This window comes from Centroberyx gerrardi, chromosome 1 (assembly GCF_048128805.1).
Source record: "Centroberyx gerrardi isolate f3 chromosome 1, fCenGer3.hap1.cur.20231027, whole genome shotgun sequence".
NCBI lineage: Eukaryota > Metazoa > Chordata > Actinopteri > Beryciformes > Berycidae > Centroberyx > Centroberyx gerrardi.
The window spans coordinates 27235371-27261963 of NC_135997.1; the positions used below are offsets into that span (position 1 = coordinate 27235371).

General features: G+C 44.0%; 1 protein-coding gene across 1 annotated transcript in view; it reads left to right on the forward strand.

Moving 5' to 3' along the window:
* The window catches only part of LOC139910134 (transcription initiation factor TFIID subunit 4), a 100782-nt gene that overhangs the window by 51018 nt on the left and 23171 nt on the right, over positions 1-26593 (forward strand). The window contains exons 12-13 of the mRNA XM_078283253.1: positions 2535-2591; positions 18924-19046. Coding sequence (XP_078139379.1) covers positions 2535-2591; positions 18924-19046 — 180 coding nt within the window. The remainder of the gene's footprint in view (positions 1-2534; positions 2592-18923; positions 19047-26593) is intronic.

A 26593-nucleotide genomic window follows, 5' to 3' on the forward strand; every position in this document is an offset into this window, starting at 1 on the left:
AATCCACCCTAAAACACTTTAACACTGTAAAAAAAACAGCTATTGACGATGTACCTGGCATTCCTGGGTCAATTTTGTTGTTTGGTGGTTTATTTTTCTTATTCCCACGGATAATTGCCCAAACGTAGACGATGTGACGTCACATTGAGATATTTCCTGCGCAGCTAGGATTGAGTTTAATAGGAAAAAAACTTCAACTGTCTAAAATGTCAACAGTAAAGGTCAGGTTGTGGTGTCAGTCCCTCAGAATCAAAGAGCGAGGGCTTCTTTCTAGATTCACCATTTTGCACCAACGTTCAACAATCACACAGGGAGAAATCCATCGTAGAAGAGGGAGAGAGACCAATTTCTCCACTGACAGTAGCTTCAATAGACCAGAATGCAATGCAGCCACAAGACATGTTGTGTTTTACGTAAGGGGTGTGACTCACTTTTTATTGAGTGGCAACGACAGCTACCACTAACGCTATTGCTCTCTCCACCTACACGTAAAACCAGAGTAAAGTTTGCTTGATATTTCATATTTGGTGGATATTGGTTTTTCCGCTTTAACTTGTAAAGGAAACAACTAAAACCACATTGATTAATATATTTGTGATTGCTGGAAGAATTTACAACCACTGGTGTATCGATATTTGAGAAAATGTAACCACATAATATCCAATATCATGCCAACTTTACTCTCATGTACAACCCACAGCTAAATGAAACAAGCTCAAGTCAATCTGGGAAACGAAGGAAATCACTAACTGAAGTAGTAGTAGATTGAGGGAAAGTGGGTACATCAAAAAGGTAAATTACTTCATCACAAAATAACTTCTGGAATGCATTGAACATCACAGACTGATGATATCCAACAGTAAGAGTATCCGAGGGTGGAATTGTCCTTATCTAATTAGCTTATTATTTAATTCGGTCTGGAGAAGTGCGTCAGCAAAATGCCTAACATGTAAATGTAATGGAGTACAGTGCCCCGCACCCCCCGCCCCAACAAAGCTGGTCAGCATCTAGCACCCAGTATGCGTCCCCCTCTCCCCTCTGTTCTCTCCAGTAAGGGAGAAAACCAGGGCAGCTGACAGAAGAGATGTAAAGCATGCCAGTGGCACCGCTGCCCTTTGTAAACAGTCCATCTGTACCTACCCCTCCCGTCCCCCCCCTCCCGTCCCCCACCTCCCCGCCCGCCTCTCTCCTGCCGGAGCGCCTGCTAATTTGACCTCTTGAATAAGAACTTACTAAAATAATCCCCCCCCCCTCCCCCCTCCCCTCCCTCCTCCATGGCGTCCATTTAAAATATGACTCAAGTCTTGAGGGATGCTCCGGCCGACCGGAGGGCAAACACATTAGTCTTAGTTGAGATACCGACCAGTACGTGAACCGCCTGATATATTTAAAGCCAATTAGCGAGGAGGAGGCCAGGAGGAGCGGCTCTCTGTCCGTAAGACAGAGAGGGAGGAGGAGGGGAGGGAGGGAGGGAGAGAGGGAGGGAGAGAGCCGAGGCAGGAGTGGGAAGTCTCGCTTTGGAGGAAACAATGAGGGCCAGTGCTCATTCTGATTGTTTTGGCGTTGGGAAGAGAAGGAAACTGAAAAAGAAAATAGATTTTAATACAGTATAATGAATTTAGGTAGAGTATACTGTATGATAGGATGAAGGAACAACAATGTCCAGAACAGGCTTTTATTGTGTTATCCTTGACATTTTTTTTCACATGCATACATGATATGCCTTTTTAATTTGTCAAAGAAAGAAAGAAATCTATTAAACCACATAGAGGACTGACGCTCTCCAAGAGTGTTAACATACTTGCCAAAAGAAAAAAAATACTTGCCAAAAAAAAAAAAAAAAAAAAAATTAAATATCAAGATCATGTCCACATTCACAAAATAATTATATCCAGTTAGCCCACAGTACGATAAACTGCCAGTATTGCCTGCAGTGGTCACCCGCACATTTGGCTGTGTGGTGAAGGATTCCCAGGGACAAGTACATTCACCCAGATCCCGGCTCCTGATTAAAATAGAAGTGCTGTGTTGTTACGCCAGGGACACACACACACACACACACACACACACACACACAAAGCAACGGATAGACACACTGGCTCACAGTGACACACACACAGCCACTGCCACTGAAACTCAGCAACATCCCTTGCCCTGTGTCTGTGTGTGTGTCTGTCTGTGTGTGTGTGTCTGTGTGTGTGTGTGTGTGTGTGTGTGTGTGTGTGTGTGTGTGTGTGTATGCTGGCTCGTGCAGAATTTTTAATAACCTCTTTTGATTAGAATCCCCCTCCAGCGGCTTATTTAGGGCTGGATTTGGAGCGGGTTTAAAGGCCACTGCCCCCCGGGGGGCGCTCCATTGCACTTCTCTGAATTCAAATACGATGTCCTTGACACCCCTGTATCCTGTTCCCATTTTGCACTATTTTTGCAGCGGCCGCAACAGATGAGGCGCGGGGGGGCGGGTTGGGGGGGGGCGGGGTGGGCTCCTTAAACCAGCTGTTAACCTGTGTTTTTCCCCCCCCTTAACTCCACAGAGTCGCTCCAGGCAAGAGGACCCAGAGCAAGCTCGACTGAAACAGAAAGCTAAGGAGGTAAGCTGCCGCGGAGATCATTACCCTTGACATTTCCAAGACTCCAGCGTATTAATTTTTCATGCCTCGCTACATATGTAATGCCATTTAAAGTCGGACTTAAAAAAGTTTGAGGAATTATTCGCGCCGATTGATGCCCGTGTGTGGAAAGTGATTTTCCGCACATGATTTTCTTTTTCTTCTTCTGCTTGCTCCTCTCCATCTTGCACCAGTTTGAATTTCGACTAACTGCTGTTCAATGTGCCCTGCCTTGCTGCCGTTAAATAAGTCCCCCTTTGTGTGTTTATTCTGCATAAATCATGCATTAGTATTGCTGTCAGTTCCTTCTTGAATTTAGTACAGTAGAATGTTCTAAGACTAGACTCTAATGTCTCTCAACCAGCTAGTTACCAGAACACATCATGGCTGAAAAGAGAGGAAAACATGTTTTTATTTCCAGACAGTTTCTCTTTGGAAACGAGCCAAATTGCAGCATCAGTTCAGTAAAAGCACAGAGTAAAAAGTGGGACTTCTACATAGGCTACATCTGTAGATAGCAAAAAAAAAAACACTGATCGTCTGGTGAATGAGGGTTTCAGATGTACCGATGCACGTTCTGTATTAACTATTATCATTACAAAGGAGCAAAATAAGTTATTTTCCTTTCCTAACAAATAGGCCAAGGCACTCATAAAAGCTTAGGTGTATGTGTAGCAATTTGGAAATGTTTCAACTGATGCACTGCACTCCGATCGGTAGTGTGAAGTTGCTGTATCCCCCTAGTTTTAAGAGGAGACGTTGTATAGTATGAATTCCCAGTGGAGTGCAGAAAGTAGACCACTCTCCTTTTAGTGGTTGGTTAACGTTGTTTACGCAAGCAAAATAGTTCTGTCACAGCGGAAGTTTGTGCTTTTCTTTTTTTTTTGTTTACTCCAAAAGTAGAAAATAACATCACTGGGTGCTTTTGGTCCCTGGCTCGCTAACAAGGATCAAGAGGAATGTGTGGAGCTACGTAGTGTAGTCTAAGTAGGCAGGAGGATAAAACGAACACCACTCACCTGTTGTTGTTCAGGTGGAACTTTAACAGCTGAGACGGGCTCTTCTAACTTTCTTGCTCTTTAAAAAAAAGCCCTTTATTCATCCAGGTAAAGTTTACTGAGCACGTATGCTCTTTTTCAGCAAAACCCCACTTCACACTTCACACTCACTCAGTTCCACACACTCCCACCTGGCAGCTGCCCAGTACAGCCACTGCCTTCTACTAGTTGGGTGTTAAGTGCCTTGCTCAAGGGCTCTTCAACAGCAGCGCGTTCCACAAGCGCCAGCTGCCGGCCAAATAGCCGACTACTAACTCGTTTACAGCCAGCTACTGTTTTAATGGTAATTTTTGTTTTTAATGCGGGCTGCATCTGACTATTCACCATATTGTTGCTTGCTTCTCTCTCCTGCATCTGTTGCATTTCATCCAGTCGGAAAGAGAGACGGAAAGGCCCACATCATGAAAACAAAAGTGAAACTCTCTGACACGGCTTGAGTGTGTGCGAGTGTGTACCTTGCCACTCTGTGTGCCTACGTTGTCAGTGATGTGCAATATAACCTAGCTGTCGGATAGAATTTCATCTCCACGCAACTACGCTACAGCACACAGTAGAACCTAAGTGCAGTGCCAGTCGCCTTTTGGCAGTGAGTCCAAAGACCATCTTTTAGCACGTGTGATTATTACAACACAATGATGTTCAGCAAAATAGATATGTGCTTTAACCCTAAAAGGCTTTAGAAATAGGAGAAATGCTTAATTTTATTTATTTCATGTTCATACAGGATAATCATTGATTATATTTATTTGTTCTTGGTGATATTTATTTCAGATTTTTTTTAAAAACACAAACCATTGGTTTCCCAAATGATTGTGCGTCTTGCTGTGAAAATGTAAAAGCAAAACATGTTCATATACAAGTCTATTGAAGGTTATCTAAACTAACTAAATGTTGCCTTATTGAAATTTAGTGATTTACTGCTATACTGTAAATAATTGTTCTACTACGATTAGAGGTCTCTACTATTAGAGAAAGCTGTTATGAGAGCATCGTAATAATGCTGATGTTTTGATGTTTGCCACCACCTAAAACAGCTCTGCTGTTCTAAGACAATTCTATTGATTAATCCTCCTTCAAATGTCAAGAATAGAGCCTATAAAATGTGTGAGAGAGCAGTAAATTGAGCTTGTGGTGCAAAACTTTGCATGTCCTCCTAGCTGGCTACTTTTCCCAACCAGCTGGCTACTCTATGGAACACACTGCAGCAGTAGCTGCTGAGGCATGGTATAGCATTTCTTGGATTTTCTCAGCCAATCTGAGGGTTTGAACTGGTGACCTTCAAGTGACGGGCCCACTCCTCTAACCTCTGGGCCAGCAGCAGCGCTCGCTCTTCTCTCCGCTCCCAGCGTGGACATCTTTCCAGCAACAGTGAGCCCTGCTGCAGTTTAGAACATTCACACTAGATCTCAGCCTACCCATAAGCCCCGCATATGCAAATGAAGCAGTGTAATAGGCAGCGCGATAGGTTTGCCCCGGGGGCCGTGCGATCAAAGTGGATCTCCTCCCTGTTAAGTGGCAGTCCGCTCGTCATCTGGATACGGCCAGATTAGCGCCTCGCGAGGAGACGCCGCGCACGTACGCACATTCTCATTTTCATCTGGAATTTTAAGAAGGGGCTTTGGAAATTGTTACTTTATGTAATGCTGTCTCCCGCGTGACAGAGACGAGGAAGCCCCCCCCTCCCCCTCCCCCTCCTGCCCCCCCACCCCACAACACCACCGCCGCCCCCCCCCCCCTCTTCCACCCTCCCTCACCTCTCTCTTTTTTGCTTAATGGCCGTCGTTTCTCAGCCCCCGTGCCTCTCCGGTTTTCATCACCTGACTGGCTCAAGGGGACAGAGCTGGCTGTTTGTGTCACTGCAGAGTCTGTCGGCAGCTCACACATCTGCGCAAATTTCATCAGGATAATGAGCCCGAGCTCCTCTTCCAGGCGACGGGCGGAGGAGCCAGCCTCTCTTTAAACCCCCCCCTCTCCCCCAACACACACACACACACACACACACACACACACACACCCACACACACACACCACAACCACCGTCACTACCACCGCCACCAAACAATCATCATTTGGAAAGATGGAATGACAACGTGTTATATACTTGAACCAAGTGCCGGCGCTTAAATTGAGCTAGCACATGATTTGTTTGTAAAAGGCAGTTGCAGTGCGTTGAGAGCAGTGAGTAGCTACTAGTTAACTCTTTTCTTTTTCAACGGGACCCACTGCTGATGAATAAGACCCAGTCAAATTTAGTCTGTCTGTTCGGATTACAGAAGGACAAAGTCCTTTTACTGTGATCACAACTTAGGCTCATCAGTATGTGACCTTATGACACTGATTTTTTTTTTCTCTAGATAAGCAGCCCACATGTACTTGCGCAACACTCTACGTACATCTAGACACCACTCTTCAGTTTTGTATAACCAAAACATATTCTTAAACAAATTTGGTTATCATACAAAGTAAATTGATGTTTTTCCCAGGCTTCACACGTGCCACATAGAGTCCACCACCTCTTCTGTAACATCTCACGTCTTTGGTAATTATCTAACCAAAACAAATTGATACTCATCTTCCAACAAAGCACACTTCTCATCACAGCTCACCACATAAAAGACTGACAGAACAAAAAAATGAATTGTATTTTCAACTTCTCCAAAATCACGAGGTTTTTTTTCCTTCGCTGATATACCGCTGAACTTTCCTGTCTCTGTATGCCAAAATTGTTGTGGGGAATGTGCTTGCTTCTGCTCAACATGCTCGGCATAGCTATGATAAAATTTTATTGAACATAACTTTTTTTTAAATTCATTCCCTACAATACTCTGGCTTTTTTTTTGTCATGTTTAGACCTGATTGGCTCCTAATCCTAGCTGTAGTAGCAGTATTATTAGTTGGACATAATTTATCCTAGACCAAGAAATTATTTTGTCGCTTAAACAACACAATTCACAGAACAAAGCACAATCAGGACGCTGCTCAGAACCAAATCCATCAGTAACATGCAGAAGCATACCGTAAATAATCGTCAGCGCCTGTGCCGGGTCAGGCACAACTCCACTGTGTTCACAGCAAAGCTTCATCTCACCATGAACAAACAACTACTTGAGCTTCTTTGTTGATATTATGGGAAGTGTTTGCTTGTTGCTGAAACAACTCCGGTGTTACATCACTATATTGTGAAGTGGGTGAGCAATTTATCCTGGATTATATGTAGCTTGGACATGACTTTCTTAATGAAGAGTTAGTTCAGAGACTCAGCTGCACCCAGTGGATCCACACAGGCCACCCGGGTGTCTGAACGGCTACAGTTAACTCACTAGCAATGCTCCCAGTCTCGCTTTATGCCTGTTAGCATTACAAAGTTATTATCATTTTACAGTCTGTAAAAGTCGACATGGCGAACATAAAGACAGGCTAATAAAAAAAATAGCATTTGCTTCACTGACAATGTATAATTGTGTTATTTGGATGAAAATATACCAGTGGGGCAAAGGAGTGTGTACACTGCCAATGTGTTTTTTCCACATTTTTTTGTTTTTCCCATATAGCCCTGCCTCTCTGTGTGTGTATTGGTATTTGCACCAGCAACCTAACCCACATCCCTGTCGCCAGCAGTGCTGGCTAGCCAGATAGTTGCAGGCAGAGGTCTTGCGTGAGAGAGGGAGAGAGAGAGAGGCAGAGCAGTCTAGCGCCGCTGTTTCCTCCATTCACTACCATTTGGCCGAAAGGTCAGATGGGCTATTTCAGAAATGCCCCCAGTGAAAATCAATGGGCAAAACGAGCAGCCCAGTTCCTGTTTGTTGTTGTTGTTGTTGGGTCTGTGCGTTCTGTCTGTTCCAACACCGAGGCAGGAGGCCAGGCAATGCCTAATCATTGAGAGTGAGAGAGAGAGAGAGGCAGAGAGAGACAGAGAGAGAGAGAGAGAGAGAGACTTGGGGGGGGAGAGAGAGATAGAGATGGAGACAGAGAGAGAGAGAGAGGGAGTTAGGGCCAGTAGAGATACATCACGGTGTCAGACACACAGACACACTGCGGCCACAGATTCATCATCACAACCCCGTCTGCAGGCGCAACTGGACACAGGAAACGAGTGAACAGTAGAAGAGGAGTGGAAAGAGGACAGGAAAAGAGGGAACAGGAGAGGAGGGGAGACAAATTGGCTACTACAGCTGGCCAAAACCTTCCTCTTTCTACAGTTATCCCGAGAGCTCCTGTTATGTCTTGTTCAACTGCATAAGCATACCATGCTGTACCTATCCCGGCACAGTACAGTGGTTTGGTTTTTTTTTGGTATGGGGTCTTTTTTGTGTAGGGGAGCAGCATGCAGAAACTAGCATGTAAACCTGCCAAGACCTTTTGAAAGCGGTCCAGCACCAAATTTGGTTGGCTGCCATACTAGTGTGCTTCTATCATATCCATACCAGTGGGTATGGATGGATGTGGGACTGGGTACGGCAGCATGGTACACTTAACCAAAATCATACAAGTGGAGAGAGATGCACATGAAATTCAGCTCCTCAGCGCCTGATGTGTGGGGAGGAGTCTGTCAACTGTTGATCAGAGAGCGAGGGGAAATGATAAGGAATTCTTTCCCTTGGTAAAGGCATCATATTATTCTGACGATAGCCCCAACTTAACGCCATCCTGCTCTATCAAACCGCCTGTGAAATGCAGGTCATTGATGTTTCGGGCCACAGCTCCAGAATGTAATTTGTTGAAAACCATAAATAATTTATGGTAAATGTGTTATTGGAAAAGCCCAATTATAATTTTTTGTACAGCACATGCAAAGGCATAACAGAGCGTAGAGCTTTTATGCTTTCAGAACAAAAAAAAAAGAAAGAAGGAATGTAAGAAACACTGAGATCTTTGGAATAGTTAGAAAAAGGGTTATAGGCTTTTTGCTGGCCTTAGAGACAGCTGGGAAGATGTGGCAGCACTCTATGGACAGAACGCAAAACTGACCCAGGGAGTGACATATACTTTGTACACATGCTCTTTTTCAGCATGTGTGCTCACATTCATACAGTCACACTCATTCACACCTGGGAGCAGCCCAGTACAACCACAGTCTCCTGCTGTTGGCCACTGAGCAGCTTCACTGGAGCAAGTGAGGGTGAATGAGAGACACGTCCCTCCCTCAACTACTGCTGCGTTGCCCTTGACCAAGCCGCTTAACCCCCACCTGCTTAAGTGGAGCTGCTCAGTGGCCAGCAGTGGAAGACTGTGGTTGAACTGGGCAGCTCCCAGGTGGGAATGTGTGTAACCGTATGAATGTAAAACAGGGAGTTGCTGAAAAGATGCATGGAGCTCAGTCAACCTTCCCTGGATAAACAAAGGTTAAAACAATGGTTAACACAGTCTGCCTCCCACTGACAGTGTGATCACAGCTGGAGATGTGATGGGAGGGAGTATATATACCTCCTCTCCTCTCCTCCATTGCCTTTCCCGTTCTTCCAGATTCCCATGTCCTTGCAGCAATGCTCCACTTTCCCCTCAGAGTGATTCCAGAAGACTTGTGTGAAACCGAGAGCTGTCCAATGGGAATCTCGCCGCTTTTTGTTAGAATAATTTTCCTCAAATATTTTTTCTCCTCGGGCGTTAGGAGGGATTTTTTTTTTTTGCCCACGTCGGCGCACCAGCGTTGCTTGAAATGTCTTGAACCCCTACCAAATGAATTCTGCCCTAGCTCAACTTTGAACCTTGCATGGCTCCAATTAAAGACCGAGGCGTATATGTCCTGCCTGGCTGCATAAACATAAATGTTACTCGAATCTGTGAATTGACTTTGACTCATATTACTGTGGCATACGCACAACCGTGGTCAAATTTAGCATATTTCCCCTCATTGCATACATAATGAAGAATTGCGCACATTAATGTTGTGCATGTTATTTAAATCGTAACCCTTTGCTCAGCCAGCGTGCGCCAGGCCTAAATGCACATACATGTTTCTTGATTGCCCTGGCATCCTCCACAGGTGACCAGGTCACAGCGAGACTGGAGTCCGCCCACGCTGAACGCCCCGTCGGCCAGTGCCTCACACTTCTCCAGAGAGGGGAGGCTCTCGTGTGTCAGAGGACAATGTAGCAGCCCGTTAGCTTTTTATTAGCCCAGTTATATCTGCGAGTTCACAGGCTCTCGTCCTCTGGCCCTCCACAAACTGCTCTGCTCAAAGAGGCGCTCTCCCCCCATCAGGCTGGCCCCGGGGCAAAAGCCTGCTAGTCGAAACCCTCCTCCACGCTCTCCGCCTTTTCTGTGCTGACTTTCAAAGAGAATTCCTGCTGTTTTGTGTGTCCCAATTCATAGTAGTTATATTCTTCATCCCTGGCCTCCTGGCTCTTGTAACTCACAGATATACAGTACCTCACTGTGAAGAGGGCAGTGCAGTTCATGGTCAGCTCACGCATGTACGTTATTGTGAATGGAAGGTCATGTATTTATAAACCACTGTTCGTTATTTGAAATTTAGCCGTGCACTAGGTAGGTAGGTATTCTGTTCTTTACAATAATTTCAATTGTATTTCACTTGTGACAATTGAAAGATCGTATAGCGTGTTGATGCGGGTAATTTAATTATCACACAACAAAGATGTGTTGTGTAGGTCGTCAACATGCACAGGCTACTAAATAGTACACTGTAGCCCTATTTTTATTTGTTGCTTTGTTGTCGGTAGTCTCAACTTCTCGCATTTTTTTTTCTTCTCCTCCTCAAGACATATTACAAGAAAAAAAGAAGCAGGCTTTTAAAAGTACCTTTGGTGTTCCTGTGTGTTTTCGAATATTACAAAGTGCTGTAATGAGAAGGAAAACAACAAAAAAAAGGAGATTTTTTTGCCTCAGAGGGAGATAGCGGCTCGTCTCCGCGCTGTACAAGCCTGTAGGTTCACTTTTCTCTTTGTGCGCCGGAGCACTCCTTGGGACCCGAGCGACAGGGGAATTGGGCATGCTGAGCTACGCTGGTGGCGAGGTGCCAGCCTCCTCTGCCTGGGATAAGAGCGAGAGGGAGGCAGGAGGCAGGACACGTTTCAATTAGGCAACAAACACCACACAGAGAGGATAGGAGAGGAGAGTTATAACAAAAAATACCCCACCTCATCCTCACCAGCTAACTTCTCCCTTCTGACCTCTCCCAAAAACACACCTCCCCAAACCACTCTGCCCCACCTTTTCCTTTTCATTTAAAAAAAAAAGATGTCATTTGTATGGTATTCATAGGGGAAGGACGGTAGCGGGGGTCTTTGTGAGGTGATGCTAAGTGTGCCAGCTCGGCCCGCATGTTTCCATTAGATTGTCATGTTGGCTAATTAGAGAGCGGCAGCATGATTCACCTTGTTAATTAGGAGGACTTGCACACCATGTGCCTGGGGGCGGTGTGGGGAAGAGGAGCCCAGCCTCAGAGCCTGCTAGTCGCCTGCTGCCTATGAAGATTCCCCTTCTCATCTACCTTCCTTCCACTCTTTTTTTTTTTTTTTTTTTTTTTTTTTTGATTTGGAAATGAATAAATCATTGAGATCGTCCTCTCTCGGAGTGTGAATATCTGAGTTCTCATCTTTTCCTGGATGCAAATTAGGCGTGATCAATAGAAGGTGACGAGCAGCGAATCTAAACGTTAAAAGAAAAGAGAGAAAGACAGGGAGAGAGAAGACTGCTAGACGAAGCACGCCGGCATGGAGGGAGACAAAGCGAGAGAACATTTAAAGTAGGAAATTTTCCCTTAGATAAGCAGTATTTTTAATGATCGCCACTCTCCCCCCGTCGCTCCAATGTAATATCTTCGGAATCTGCTTAACACTGATTTCTGGCTCCTTCGTTAAACTCTATTCCTTGGAAAAAATGTATTCCGCAAATGTTATTATTTAGAAAAATAATACTAGCTTTGTAGGTAGGGCTTTGGGTGTTTCAGGCACATCCAATTTAGCCGCATATTTCACACACGTTCTCTGTGCACGGTTTAATTCCTGCAAATAAGTTGCAAATGAAGAGGAACCGTAGGGTCATGATAGTGACACTCACATAATGACCTTAGCTGCAGGGAGGGCTGAGGGCGCTGAATAATTGGTCCTTGGCCCTGGAAACACTTCTGACATACTGAGCTTCAGAGGAAATGGAACACACTGAGCCAAGACTATAAGCTCATGCGTGTATTTTGAATTCATCTCCATAGGTAACAGAATATAATTGCAAACAGATTTACTGGAATACTTAAGAAGATTATGTCTGTTGAAAAAGATATTGAAACATGGGAATTTCAAAGCATTTGTTTTTGTCTTTCTAATACAGTGTTTTCAACCTTGACTGGTTTATTATCTATTATTTCAGAAGATTGGTGTGGAATTAAATTGGTCCAAACACAAGTTGCACAAAATGTAGCGTCTGATAACTACTCATATTTATGCATATGTAATATACCATATGGTGTAGAATACGTAATATATACATAATCAGAGTAGCTGTCAATCGGCATGTTCACTGAATGTACAGGAATTGGTCTTTCTGACATTGTCTCAGACTTACTGTAGTGACAAGTATTGTAGTATCACAATACATACTAGACATACTATTTAGGATGATATGTATCGAGAGTAGTTTATACATATCACTCTACTGTATATATTCAATGTTGAATATCTACATATTTAGATCCAATGTTCAATATTCTATCTTGAAGAATTCTGGTGTATGTAATTATGGAATTCTCTTAATGAACTCGTTCATGGCTCTATCCAGGCCGAACTCCACGACTCGCCCACATCAGCAGTTCAGGGCTGAATGTGGTCCAGTCTGCTGAGGGCAGATGGAGAAGGGAGAACTGATTGGTTACTGCAAATGGCCTCCACCTCCCTTCTCCTCCCAGCTAACTAACTGCCAGGCACTTCCCATGAGGGAAGGCCTCGAGATGCGGCTCGCAGATGTTCACGTAATGTCGGCCATGTGGGTGTCAGGTGGATGAAATCCATGGATTACAGAAACGCATCAGTAGGATGCCAACACACACTCACATTGTAAGTGGTAGGAAACCCACACACTATCGAAAATTAAATATGTGTGGTTGCTTATGCAAGATACTAGCCCATTTTTTTGCAAGTGCAGAAAGTGCAAGGTGCAGAGCAGCAAATGGACTTATATGTCACATGAGAAACCTCTCCTGTCTGTGGATTACTACACATACATCATTTGAAACCTATGCACCCAGAAAGACTGAGTTTAGACATCAAATTAGGTACAGTTTCATTCTAGTCAATACACACACTCAATTACTCCCTTTTCTTTATTGCCAATAGTCTATATGTTGGCCCTGCATAGCTTAGTGGGTAGAGCATGGCACTAAAATTGCCAAGGTTAGGGGTTTGATTCCCATTGGAGCCACCCATGCTTAAAATACAGTATATGCTCTCTACCAAGGCTCTTTAAAAAAAAAAACATCCACCAAAAATGGCATATGCTATGTCTATATGCTGAGTAGCTCCCTGCTGTGTCCTGCTGGACCGGGGCTTGCTAGAGGAAAGGTTTGGAGAGAGAGAGACCAACTCAAACCCCCTGGTCTGCCTTTATACTGTGGTCTTTGCGAGGCAGAGAGCCCCCCAGCTTCCTCCACAGCCCCATAGCTGCTTGTGACGTCAAGCAGAGCGTGTTCTGCTCCACCAAGGACATCTGTCTGTAAGCGTCTGGGGGACCGCGAGCAGCCCCTCAGGCCAGGAGGAGGGAGGGAGGGAGGGAGGGAGGAGGGTGGGTGGAGAGAAGCCTTTGTTAAAAAGAGCAGAGATAGAGAACGGCAGGTCGGCCATCATGGCTTCTGCAACTCATCCTCCTCTTCACTCTGAGTTGAACAGACTGCTCTAAGGTCCTTGCTGCATTTCGGACATTTTTGCATCATGAGGGAACATACTGTTCTTTCGTCTGTGTTGAGAAAAAGCCCTGTGTTTTTTTTATGGGTCTTGACACATGAAGGGCATTTTCACTGATGCATATAGAGTACAATGCTTGAAGTTAGACTGTTGTAAATAATTCAAGAATAGGGAAACAGTTGACTAAATAAACAATAGTGAGGCATCCAAATGGATCAGACTATTTTCAATTGCGCACATGCTCTTGTTAGTTTAGTATTTAGCTGACACTCTCAGCCAGAGCAACTTAAAATGAGCAAGCAGGTAGAGATTGAGTGTCTTGCTCAAGGACACTTGGACAGGACATGTGGGGGTTATTTTACTGTTGTGGGGATCAAACCTGTGGTCTCTCCGTAATGGGATAGTCTCTCTACCTGCCAGCACACCTTGTCACCCTGTCTTTTTGTGCTTATCTCTGCTCTTTGATCCTATTCATCATAAGCTACAGTTCTACCTGTGATTTTTTCATATCTGTCTGAATGATTTCATGAGATCACATTGCTGTGTGTCCACACTTGGCCAGAAAATGGCTGTTATGTGTCTCCTGTGGCTGTATTTATTTTTATGTGTGTCTGCATTACTTTTTCCCACTTTCCATCACTTTACATTGCATGCTTGTACATTATGGCTTCACTGCATCCAGACTACATACTGTGGATTTTAGATCTCAGTGTGAGCCTCGTGTGTCACACCTATTGCCATGCCCAGTGCAGAGCCCCAGAGTCCTGCATAAGGGAAATCCAGTGTGCGCTCGTACACCAGGCAGTACGGTAGGAGTCAAACAAGCATCAACCAGCTTGGTGATTTCTAACTGTAGTGGCTAAGTTAACGCATGAATAAAATATTTTGTTCAGAGATTCTCATAGTTACAACAGAAGTTTGGTTTTAACAGATGGAGTTTTTAAAGTCAGCGTAGTTTTACTCACTCCAATCATGCAAACCCCCTGAGCACCTAAAAAGTGTAAACGCACGTTCTGTCCTGTTTCCTGTCATCGAACTGTTGTCAGCTCGCATAAAATTCATGTAAATCCTTGTAAAAACGTACGTACATGTTTATGCTCCAGATGACTTTAGATAATCATATGCTCCCTTCTAAAAAAATGTGTTATTTTGCTGCTAGCATACAAGAGCATGCAGGAAAATATATCCTTTAGGAAACATTTTTTGTTTATTTTCAGGTCTTCCTCCTTCAAAATTACTATTAATTACAATCATTCACTTTCTGGTTAAAAAAGCTTTAATTATTATTGCAAATAATGTAATATTTCTTGCTACTTTTAGATTATTTGTTTCAGTATGAAGCTTTTTTTTCACATCATGGTATCAATATCAATCAACTGATTCCTAATTCCTGAGCAGTACTGAAATCAAAATTATGTAATTGTTACAGTAAATGTATGCATTTATTTGTAAATGTGCACATTTCCCAAGGTAAATCTTGTAAATGTGTACATTTCCCAGTTAATGAGTGGAAAATGCTAGTCACAGTAAAGTGAGACTCTCTCACATTCCTGTTACTATATTTTGTTGTGGGTACGACGCACCACATGGCCACATTACCCCTTTGGATTGGCTTCTGTAGTAAACTGACAGCTGTGAGGTGTGGGAGATTCACACTACATCATGAGAAAATTGGCAAAGACAAACCCTGCCTTAGTGCTAGTTTTCATTCATGCCCTCCTGGTTGACCCGCATGATGGAGTGAGGATGCAGCACATCTGAGGCCAATGATGTTTTTGCCAAACTGGTATGCATTGGCATGTGTGCCTCTTTACTTTTAGTAGACAGATAAGATGTTGCTGTGTTTTTAGCCTATGTATTCAATGTAGATGTGTTTTGGCCAAGAAATTGATGCCTGATTGATTTCATATTTTAGTCCAATGGTTAGTGGATGCACTAGCCTACACAGCTCATTTCCATCCATGTGTAAAACGATGTGGATGCGCAAAACATGCCTCTCAATTAATTTTTTTTAAATGTGATTTTAAAGAATCTTGCATAACATAACTCCATGAGGCCAATAACCTGTTAATAATGTACATTTACCAACTCTGTGGTAAATCTACCCATTTACCAGTGAATGGGTACATTTCCCATTTCCCCACATTAACGTAACATAATCTTCTGGCTGCGTTCTGTTTAGCTGTTTAAAATGCTGCGTTTGTATCAACACTAGAAACTCTTTCCAACACACTAGCTGTAGCCATTCATTGATCAGAGATTCTATTGGGGCTCTTGGAAATGTTCTACCTCTGCTGACCTTTGCTAATAATTTGACTTTACAAGTCCCAATTCCCTGCTTCAAAAGGGCATACAGGCAGACTGGAAGCACTGGTATTTAAGCGACTTGGGAACACCAGATATTTATGCGCTGACATTGATCGGACCTGGCAAATGTATGGATGCTACCAGCTGGTTATTTTTCCGGTCTGGGATGAATCTCCAGACTTCAGTGACCTTTGCAATTGTTGGTGATGCTTTTACCTATGGTTCAGCCTTGTCGACAGGCTGGTCAAGAGGATAGAGACACGTCCCTTTATTAGAAGGTCACAGATTTGATCCCCTGATGTGTTTCCTTGAGAAGGACCCTGAACCTGCTTCAGGGATGCTGCCTCTGTACTCTGACCCCTCTGGTGTAATTCATACATTTATGTGTGTCTCAGATGGATGTGCAAAGAGACCCATTATCTAGTAGTTTGTGTAATATGGTGATTGAAATGCTCTAAAATTCCTAGGAAAAAAAAATCTATTTAAGCCTGGCCCATCTCTGGGCTGCACTGGTTGGCAGTCATCAAAGGAAGGTAGACTTAGCAGACTGGCACCAGATTGAAATCAGAAATCGGTCTCCCAGCATCATGGCGGCCTCTTCAGTGACGGGAAACGCAGACTGGAGGGTTGCAGATGGTAAAATGAAGTCTGCATTTATCATACAGTCATAAATCTGAAAATGCAGGCAGTTGCTGCGGGCGCTGGGAGCCCATGCCTGGTGCCAACTGCCAGGCAGAGATGCCGGCATCCTGGTGCCATCAGTGAGATAGCGGACCTATCTCTCTCTCCCTCCCTCTCTCTCTATTTGCCTCTATCTCTGTCTCTATCCCTCCCTCTCTCTGTCTGTTTGCCTCTCTCTCTCTCTCTCTCTCTCTCTCACTCACTCACTCTCTCTCTCCCCCTCTATCGCTCTCTCCCAGCTCACTTTGCAGCGGGATTCTTTAAGGTCAGGCCTGCAGAGCTTTGTGTGTTGTTTGTGGCAAAACCTAACAAGGTTAGCATTGATAACATTAATGCTACATTTGCTATGTGGACCAGGGCAATGATCACCTCTTCCCTGCTAGCTACATCCAGCTACAGTCCCCAGTCTCTGACCCCATCTTCCCCTCGGTCTCTATTTGCATAGAGCTTAGCACCTTGACTCCCTCCTCAACACTCCCTGAAATCACTTCATGAACCTCTTCCATATCATTGCTATGAATTAGCATTTGTTTGAACTGTCTCCCTCTTCAGGACCACAGCACATATCCCATTTTAAAACAAGGCTGGGTAAATGTGGCTTAGATATCCAGCTGGTTGTTACTGCTATTATTTCCCCTAGTTTGTGTTGTCAGTGTGTTTGAATCTTTCAACGGTTTTGCCGTGCTAAATGTGAAGTGGCAACACCCTAAAGGGCATGCTTCGCCAGCGGGGTTTTTGGAAAAAATCAGAGGCAACTGCATGCACATTTTAGATCAGACTTTGTACACCAAAGCAACCTTTTATAGAGCGCCATCTGAAAGCAACATGAAATTTTCCCCCGATCAGACGACACACATGCCTCACACAAACACAAGCGCCCAGCGAACACATGCTGAGAGATAACATAAAAGAACATGAAAGACATGAAAGCGCACATTGATTGTCCCTTTTCGCTTCGACCCGGGCCTCTCTCCCCCAGCGGGCAGGCAGGCAGGCAAGCTGGTGGGTAGGCATTCCCTATGCTGTGGTCGAGATTGATAGGCACGTGTGTGTGTGTGTGTGTGTGTGTGTGGGTGTTTGTGTGTGCGTATGTGTGTATGCGTCTATATGTGTGTGTATGTGTGCGTGTGTGCATGTTGGAGGGAGTGCTGACACCCTCTGTGCCATGTCCCCAGGCCCTCACACGTCCACCCAGTAGAAAGGGCAGCTCCCAGCGACGCTGGGTTCCCCCTCAGCCCCGCGGCCAGACATGACATTACCTTGGGCAGCGCCTCGCCACCACTTCCCCCTTACACATCACAAACTGCAAAAATCACAACGGGACCATGTGACCAGGCACTAACCCCCCCACTCTGTCAAGAGCTCGGCTAATGGCTGACAACAGGCTTCCATTTTGTTCTGCTCAGGGAGGCTCATACACTGCAGGGATGGACAGATAGAAAGATGGAGAGAGATATCTTCTTCCTCTCCTCTCCTGTATTCTACTTCCTGCTCTAATGGCACCTGATCATGCTCCTGTCTTGTTAAAAAGAATTGCTCTATCTTTTCTCACTGGGTCTTGCAGGGCTCTAATGTGTGACCATTTTGGTCGCAATTGTGCCAAAAATTGAAATTGTGCAACCCGAAAATTTGGGTGCACTGGTGCAGCTACGAATAACTGTCTGATTTTATTTAAATAACTTCTTCAGAGCAAACATAGTAACTCCTCTCCTGTTGTCTGTTCTGATCTAGCCAATTGAACACCAACTTGATTTTATTTACCTCAAAGCTTTTTTTTAACTGGCTAAAGTCAATATCCCCTTCTGGTGGCTTACTCTGACAACAAACAGTGTTTTCCATAAGAGCCAGCTGTCAGCCAGATGATAACTGATTCCTATGCAGCCAGTCCGTCATGAAAATGAAAGTGAAACTTATGGGTCATTTGCATTGCCATGGTTCTCTGATTCAATCTTTGGCCAGCAGGGTACATGTGGTTTCTGAGAGGCAGGATTCTTCACCTCTGTGCCGTCACTTTTTTTTACATCTCCTTTGACTACTTGAGTGTTTCACTGATTCGCAATGAGTAAAACAATCTGTCCATTTTTAACCGCTGTTGTTTTCTTGGTGTAATTACCATACTCATATGACTCATATTACTCATAGTTTGTCCAACAGTTAGTACGTGCCACTAGATATAGGGCAATTGTATTATTGGCATATTACATTAAAGCCCTGTGAACCACAAGGTTGTAAAATATCAGAGTACATAAAATGTACAAAAATGTGTCTGAATGGCATTGGTGACCCTGGTGCATATTGGAAAGTATTACATACTGTACATACTAGTACTGATGCATGTGGTACTGGGACAACAGGACCTCACATACAGTGCAAAGGATGAGGTTGTTTGCTAATCTGTTGCTTTCTCTCTTCATTAGATGCAACAACAGGAGCTGGCCCAGATGAGGCAGCGAGACGCCAACCTTACGGCGCTAGCTGCCATCGGACCCCGCAAGAAACGCAAGATGGATTCACCGGGGGCCACGCCATCAGGGACCGAGGTAAGGACTAGCCTCAGTTGAAAGGATAGCAGATGTATTATTGAGTTTTTTTCCCCATCTCCAGTTCCTGTCTGTCCTTGACATTAGTTCCATCAGTTAATTTGGTGGAAATCTTTGAAATTAAAAATTGACAAAAAATCTTCCCAATACCTCCAAAAAGTATCTAAAACATGCTACAGAGAAATAATGTGTTTCATCTGTATCAGTTATCTGTCACTGTGACACTGTGTGCAGAGTATTCACTTGCAGATTGTTTCAGGAACAAATACTGGTTCTGTACAGTCCCACGGTCCAATTACTGATATTTATTTGACTGTGATCTCTGCTCTCTGGCTCCTTTGTTGACTATGCTATATGCAAAAAAACCTACATATTGAACCATCTAAAAAATATATTCCCAGATTAATGTTTTTTCGCAAATACTTACTTTGGTCTGGTAGTTTTCATGGTCAAGACAAATTTGATTGTGGTTATGGCAAAAAGCTTTTTGTTGTGTCCTTCTCCCTTCTCGTTCTGAGAAGTTGAAAGATGGAGCGTCATCGGTATCAGGACAGTATGCGAAAAAGTCACTGAATATCTGCAAGACAGTGAAATGGGAAATGGACAATGCATAACTGCAGGTAATGCAGTGTTTTCCACAAACAGCTGGTAGGCAGATAACCATTATTCCTCTGCAGCCAGCTTACTTTTTACCAGAAATTTTTGTTTTTAATGCAGGGTATTCTCCTGAAACTCACTGCACTGATGTTAAGAGACTTGCAGTTGTATATCAGACAGATCTATTTCCAGTTGGTTTCAGTGCTGTGCCAGTGCAGAAGGTAGGAGCTCTGCTGCTGTTGTATCTCTTCCAAGCTGACAGAGCTTCTCATTGTGAAAACAAAAGTGAAACTTAAAATCTTACAGAATGCTTGAAACTTCACACGCTCTTCACTCTTCACTCACGTGTTTGTAACGTTTGTGGTAGACAGAAACTTGACATGTTGTAGTTGTAAGATGTGTAAAATACTCTGTGAGGTGAACATGAGTGGAATGATGAACTTTGCTCCTAGGACAAATAATCAGTAACCTGTGACAGGCAATGGTAGATTGAAATTAAATCCCAGTTAAGGTGTGATGTCTGCCTAACACACAGAAAATCTACTTTTTCTTTAGTTGTTAGATACTGTGTTCAAGTTCAGTGGTAAATTAGCATTGTTTAGGTTTGTAACTCCTCTAGTTTACTGCCTGTTGTATTTATCTACCTAGTACTTATTGCTGTTAATTCTTATATACCAATGCTCAATATCATAACTCATGAATTGGAAAGTAAACCATACAATTTTTAAGGTAAACACAGTCAATACTCAATTACTGTATATTTTGAATGGAATCAAGGTGTTGGAATGCGAGAAGAGCATAACCCTGACCCCCCTAGCTGGTTTCCTCTTTGGCTGGCTATCCAATAGACTTGTGGAAAACACTGGCAATGGATGTTATTATTTGTGGTTTGACAAAAAAACATGGGCTTTGGGAAATCACATGGAAATCACACTATTATCAAAAATTAGAGGAGTATGCTCAAACGGATACTTGTGTCTAGCTGGTCCAATAAGAACTCTGTTTTGTCAGCATTGAGGAGCAGGAAGTTTACTGACATCCATCATTTGACTTTGGATAATTGTGCCTCTATAAGTTTAGGAATTGGGAGCAGTCATTCGGTGTAACAGGTATGTAGAGTTGAGTGTTGTCAGCAAAGCAATGAAAATGAATGCCAAATTTATGGTTGATTTCATAGAGATGTAGTCTGTAAATAGAGAATAGCAATGGGTCCAGAACTGAGCCACCAATGTCCACATTGCAATACTCTGAGGTCATATTGTTGTGGAAGAAGCAATGCATTCTTTCTAAATATGAATAGAAAAAGGAGCAAGAATATATGGCAGTTGTCGCAACAGTGGTAGCGCTGATAAAACAACTGCTGTAGGTATCATGGACAGGTCAGTTTGACTTGAAATTTAATGAGGTAATGGTCAGATAAGACTGGTACGTAGGAAGAGACTGCTAAATCAAAGGCAGCAATGCCATGGGTCGCTAGATCTGAGATTGAATCAGAGAATTCATTTAAAAAATGAGAGTAGGGGCGTCCTGGTGTCTCAGTGGTCTAAGACACGTACCATGTAAACGCAATGGTCCTGGGTTTGAATCCGGCCCAGGACCTTTGTCATATGCCATCCCCCTCTCTCCCCCAATCTTTCCTGTCTCTCTCTACTTCAGTCTATCCAATAAAATGCCGAAAAAGTCATCTAAAAAAAAAAAAAAAAAGAGAGTAGGCCCCCAGGGCGGTAAAGTGTGGCAAATAAAATGACAATGAGAAAATATTTGCATGATGAGAGTTATTTGCAGTTGTGAAAGGATGCAAAACAAGGACGCAAAACAAGGATAAATAAATAAAACATAATTGGTTAGTTGCTGTCAATAGCCGTCTCCACATGGCATTAGTATTACCAGGGGAGGTCTGGCGATTCATAATTTTTACCTCAGGACCACAGGAATTTTATTTTTCAGGAACGAACATGTCAGGGATTTTCTCTGGCTATTCCGGTAAAAATTCCATCTGAAATCACCTACTGTATTTGATTTAACTCTGACGTCCTGGGGTAATTTTAATTTCGTCTGGATTGAGATCTGGTGTTTCATGCAATCACCAACTTGCTCACCCGGCATCTTGATTACAGGGGCCATATAACCAGTAGAGCAGCATTGGTAGAGCAGCATCACTCTTTACATTAGATTAGATGATCCCTGTGGGAACATTAGATCTTTGCAGCAGCAAAACTAATAGGATTCAGCAGGGGAAAAAGACAAATTGTATGTAAGCACACAAAGAACACAGTTGCTGTGTCTGGCGTTATAAAGATATGGAGCCACTTGAAGAGAGTTTTGCTGCACTGGGTGACATTGTTTAGCACATTTGCATGGGCCGGTCCATGGATTACCACAGTCCCCCAGTAAATTATTTTACCGCCCAGATTACTGACTGAAATTACCGATGTGCATGGGCAAAATCAAATTACCGATCTCACCTGCTAATGCTAATGCCGTCCATCATTTGGCCCTATATCCAGGTATGGCCATAGATCACTAATTCATTGAGAATTAAACTTCAGTATGGCATCCTTATTTCCATAGAATTTTGCTGGTTGTGTGTGTGTGTGTGTGTGTGTGTGTGTGCGTTTTGCTCTGAGGTTGTTTAGTGAGAGGGCTGTAAGCTGCAGTGGTGGGTTGGGGACACAGTGTGCAGCCCTCTGAACCATTGTTCTCATGCTTATTCATCTACAAAGTGGATGAAGATGAACAAATCTGAAATCTCCGATTAGAGTCATGAGCCAATACCTTTCTGAAGGCGCCAGGGAGCGAGTTTGTTTTGTGGGCAGGGTGCTTTGTTGGTGTCCCTTCCCCCAGGGGCTTTGGTTTCCAGAGCCATTGTGTGCTTAATACCACACATCCTCTGCATGGTTAACCTGTTATGTATTATCCAAGTTTAGGAATTTATCTAATAACCCACACTCCAAAACCTCAGTTTGCTAACATGAGGAATATGGTGGGAAATATGTGTGCATGAACCAATATGCACACTGACAGGGAGCATAGAGCATGGTGACTTACTCCCATGTGACTGGCCTAGTCTGTTCTTAATTAAGCTGAATTATGGTATTATAAAAGAACCGCCTCCTGTTTGAGGTTCTGACTACTTGAGTATCTTATTTCTCCAGCACGGGGTCATACATGAAGTCATGCACAGTTGCTGTAACCAGTCACATTTTCCTTTAGGCAGGGGAAAAATCTTGAATGATTTAAATTCCACACATTCATCTGTAAATATGATGAATCTAAAAAAAGCCTGAATTTTGAATGTCAATTGGTCATTTTAATAACCTGCTTATCGGGTTGCATCTTCACATCCTTCGCTTAGCAGCAATCTGCTGCAGAGGAGCATAGTAATGCACCCAGTAAAAAAGCATAAATAACAAAATAAAAGCATTACTTCTGGTCCTTGAGTGCAGTGCCAACCTCTTTCAGAATGTTTTACCCTGATGGGTATTAGCCCCCGACCCTCTGCTGCAGTAAAAAAAAAACAGCTCCCAAACTGCTTTCCCAAATGCAGTTACACAACATAAACATGAATATACATTATTCCAGAGTTGTTTTTTTTTCATCTTCTTCTTATTCTTCTTCTTTTTCATTTTTTTAATGTCCTGTTCACATTTAATTAGAGGGGCATAATGAAGTGAAGTCACAGCGCGCCCCTCCTCTAGAGTGATTGCGGAGGGGGCGGAGGAGGAATCTTAACTTATTTTCACTTCGTTTTCACCTCCTCACATTTCTTCATTTCACATGGGCTGGAAGCGCCGGCGGCGTTCTCTTTCCCTTCTCCAGAGCAAAGTGAATGTGACTTTTCTAAGGGGGTCACAGGATGCCTGGAGGCCTGTGGGTGTTACTGGACTGTTGCCTGCTCTTAGCTTCACTGAGGGGCTTGTCATAGATTTCATCTCCACAGAAATGAGCCGGGGGGCCCTGGCCAGGAGCACAGGCAGCCAACGTTATGAAGGGCCCACGCTGATTATTTCCCTCTGACATCGCATCCTGAGCTTTCCGCATTAATCCCAGACAAAGGCAGCCCTTCAGTGCTGCGCCAGAGCTCAAATTAGGAGCCAGATAATGGCCTTGTTGAGATCCTGCTCTGTTAGCCGAGCAGCAGAGCTCCTGTTGAAATCCTCCCCTCCGATATTCCCTCCTTCCTGTACCTCCCCTTCCTCTTCAGACCACCTTTCCACCATGTTCGGACCGTGACGGAATTCAGGTGACACAATTTTGTTACAGCCCCCCCCCCCACCCCCCCACCCCCACAACCACCGCCTTTAATTTGATGGTGGCTTGGCCGAGCTTGGGCCTGCGCCTGGACGTGGATCGCCACAGGCTGTGAAACTGATAGCCAGTCAAGACTGGAGTGTCTGTCTCCAGCCTGATCTGGTCTGCAGGAGGGAACAAAGGGGGCCTTACAGGGCTCCGCAGGGCGGATTAGTTCCAAGGAGCCAATGGCTGGAGCTGCTGGCTGGCTTGCTGGAGGAGGGCCTGCTGTGGCCCCAGCGGTGGGTCACAGCGCAGGCAGGGGCCGCGCAGGCACATACTGCTAACCCCCCTCCCAACCCACCCTCCACCCCATCAACCCCCATTCCACAGCCCCCAAACATAGCCCTGCAATCAGCACACATGGGCTTTTGAAGTGCAGTACAAAAGCCAAGGGCTGGGCTGCCTTGAGAAGGACGGTGGGGGGATGAAATGCGATGAGGAAGGGCAGCTGAAGGTGGAGGGGAATGTGACCAAGACCCAAATGACCTCTGCCCTCCAGATTACAGCATGTACATTGTCTGGAAGCAGGTGCAAGAAGGATTTGGTCGCTAATGCTGTAATGCTTGATTTAACAGTAACAAGTTCTGGAGAAATTCTGGTCAGAAAATGTGGGTTAATGACCTTGTTCAGCCAAAGACAACATATTGATTGGCTCTGAGTTTGAAACAGGATTCTCGTACAGGCCCCCGGAAACAGCAACTGTTTTCTGTCTGGGTAGGACAAGTTTCCTTAGCTGAAATGCTACCTTGTATTTGTATTTTTACAAATAAAGGCTTTAATCCTCTCCATCTCACTTGCACTTCAATTATATTTTATTGCTAGACAATTTGGTACACACTGCTCTTGGAAACCTATTGCTTAATGTGATGGGTGCTCCCGCTATTTCTTCTGAGGCCTTGGTGAAGTCTGGCCATACATTAGCCGTTTTACCTTGCAAAAGATTATACTTGCTTCGCTGCAAACATGACAAACATCTAAATGTTTGATGGTGTATTTACTGGCAATTGAGCCATTTGTCGCCTATTGTTGTTTGCACCTTGCCAGTTTTTTTTTGCTAGCTAGCTAACTGTAGCTACTTCCTTGTTGTTCCTACAACAGTAAACAAGTGAGCACCAGTGCCATGCTCTGCCGTAGCAAAATCTGACTTGACTGATACCTCCATAATTTTTTTTCGAGATGGAGGTGTGGCTACAGGAGATTAATTGTGGAGTGATATAGCAAATCTCTAACTATGTTGTTTGCGTTAGGCAACTAAAATGCCTATACCTCTCTGGGAAATGTTGACAAAAGTTTTAGACATTCTTCACTACTGGAGGCTCATTTCTCTTTGTACTTCATACTTTTGATGTATTTTGCACTCTTACCAACTACGCCAATGCTGCTACACTGGAACAATACATCACATGGTTAGAGCATACTATATACCATGTTCAATCACGCGTGGGTTCAAATCCCAGCTCATGGCAGGCAATTTTCTTCAGTTCTGTGCTTCACTGCGGTATGGTTACCATTTGTATACTGTATGTTGTATGTTATTGAATTGGGGGGGCAGTCAGTAGGCTAACCCCGGCCTGAGTGAGTAAGTCACGCGGTCAAATGCAGCTTTATTCACAATGATCATATTATCACACCCTCTATACTCTGTCCTGTCACGCATTTAACATTATTTGAACACTTTACTGTTTCATTTCCCCTCATTGATTTTTGTGTGTTATGATCCCCTCCCTTTTCTAGTGGTGCATCTATTTTAAGGGCAAATCGCATGGTTTCTGTGTTGCTAGGTTGAGAGAGACAGATAGAAACTCTTCAGGACATTTAAGGTTAGCGTTAAAGGTTCTGCGATGTAAAATGTGCCTCGGCGCACAGTGATGGAGCGTCCTGCAGTGTTAAACATGCTCAGAGCTCTGAAACATCCTTGACACATTTACGAGCTCAGAGTTATCATCCAGGCACTTAGGCCATTTATCACATCAAAGGAAGAGCCTTGTTTGTTGACGTAAAAGCAACAATAGCAGCTAAATTGCCCCGGTTTGTACAGCCACACTGCCTTTCTCCTATCTGTCTCGACCAGGCGCAATGGTAGGGAAAAAGGTAGGCGAGCGATTTAATAGTGAGCACAGTCTATTTTTCCATTTGAATTCATTTCACCTTCTTACTTTGAGGCTGTAGATCAGAAAGAAGGAGTGAGGCAATAGAGTGAGAGGCATGGGGAGAGAGGGGGAAAAGCACAAGGAAAACTGATGCCCTTTCCTCCAGCTAAATTAACAGGAATCACGTGGAAAACAATCTGAGGCTCCAATGAAAGGGGGGGGAACCATTAAAATTAGCCCCAAGCTATGGACTGCACCCAATATCACTAAAGCTGCACTCACTACAGATGTGGAGGCTGGCTTACAGGCAAACTATGCTCTGTTCTATAGCTACAATTAAAATCAACCTCGCTGCCAAAAAAATAGGAGGGGGGAAGAGGGGGTAGAAAGGCAGACATGGAACATCAAAGACAGATTGAAATGTGTAGTCAGTAATAAGAGTGGTCTCCAAGCCCCGAGGTTCTCCACGGTCCCCTTGTTAATGAGAAATTTTGACCTCTGGTTTGTAAGTTAAACTTGTAATCTCGGTTAATGAAGTAAATCAATCCCAACTCGGGAGTGTTCAGT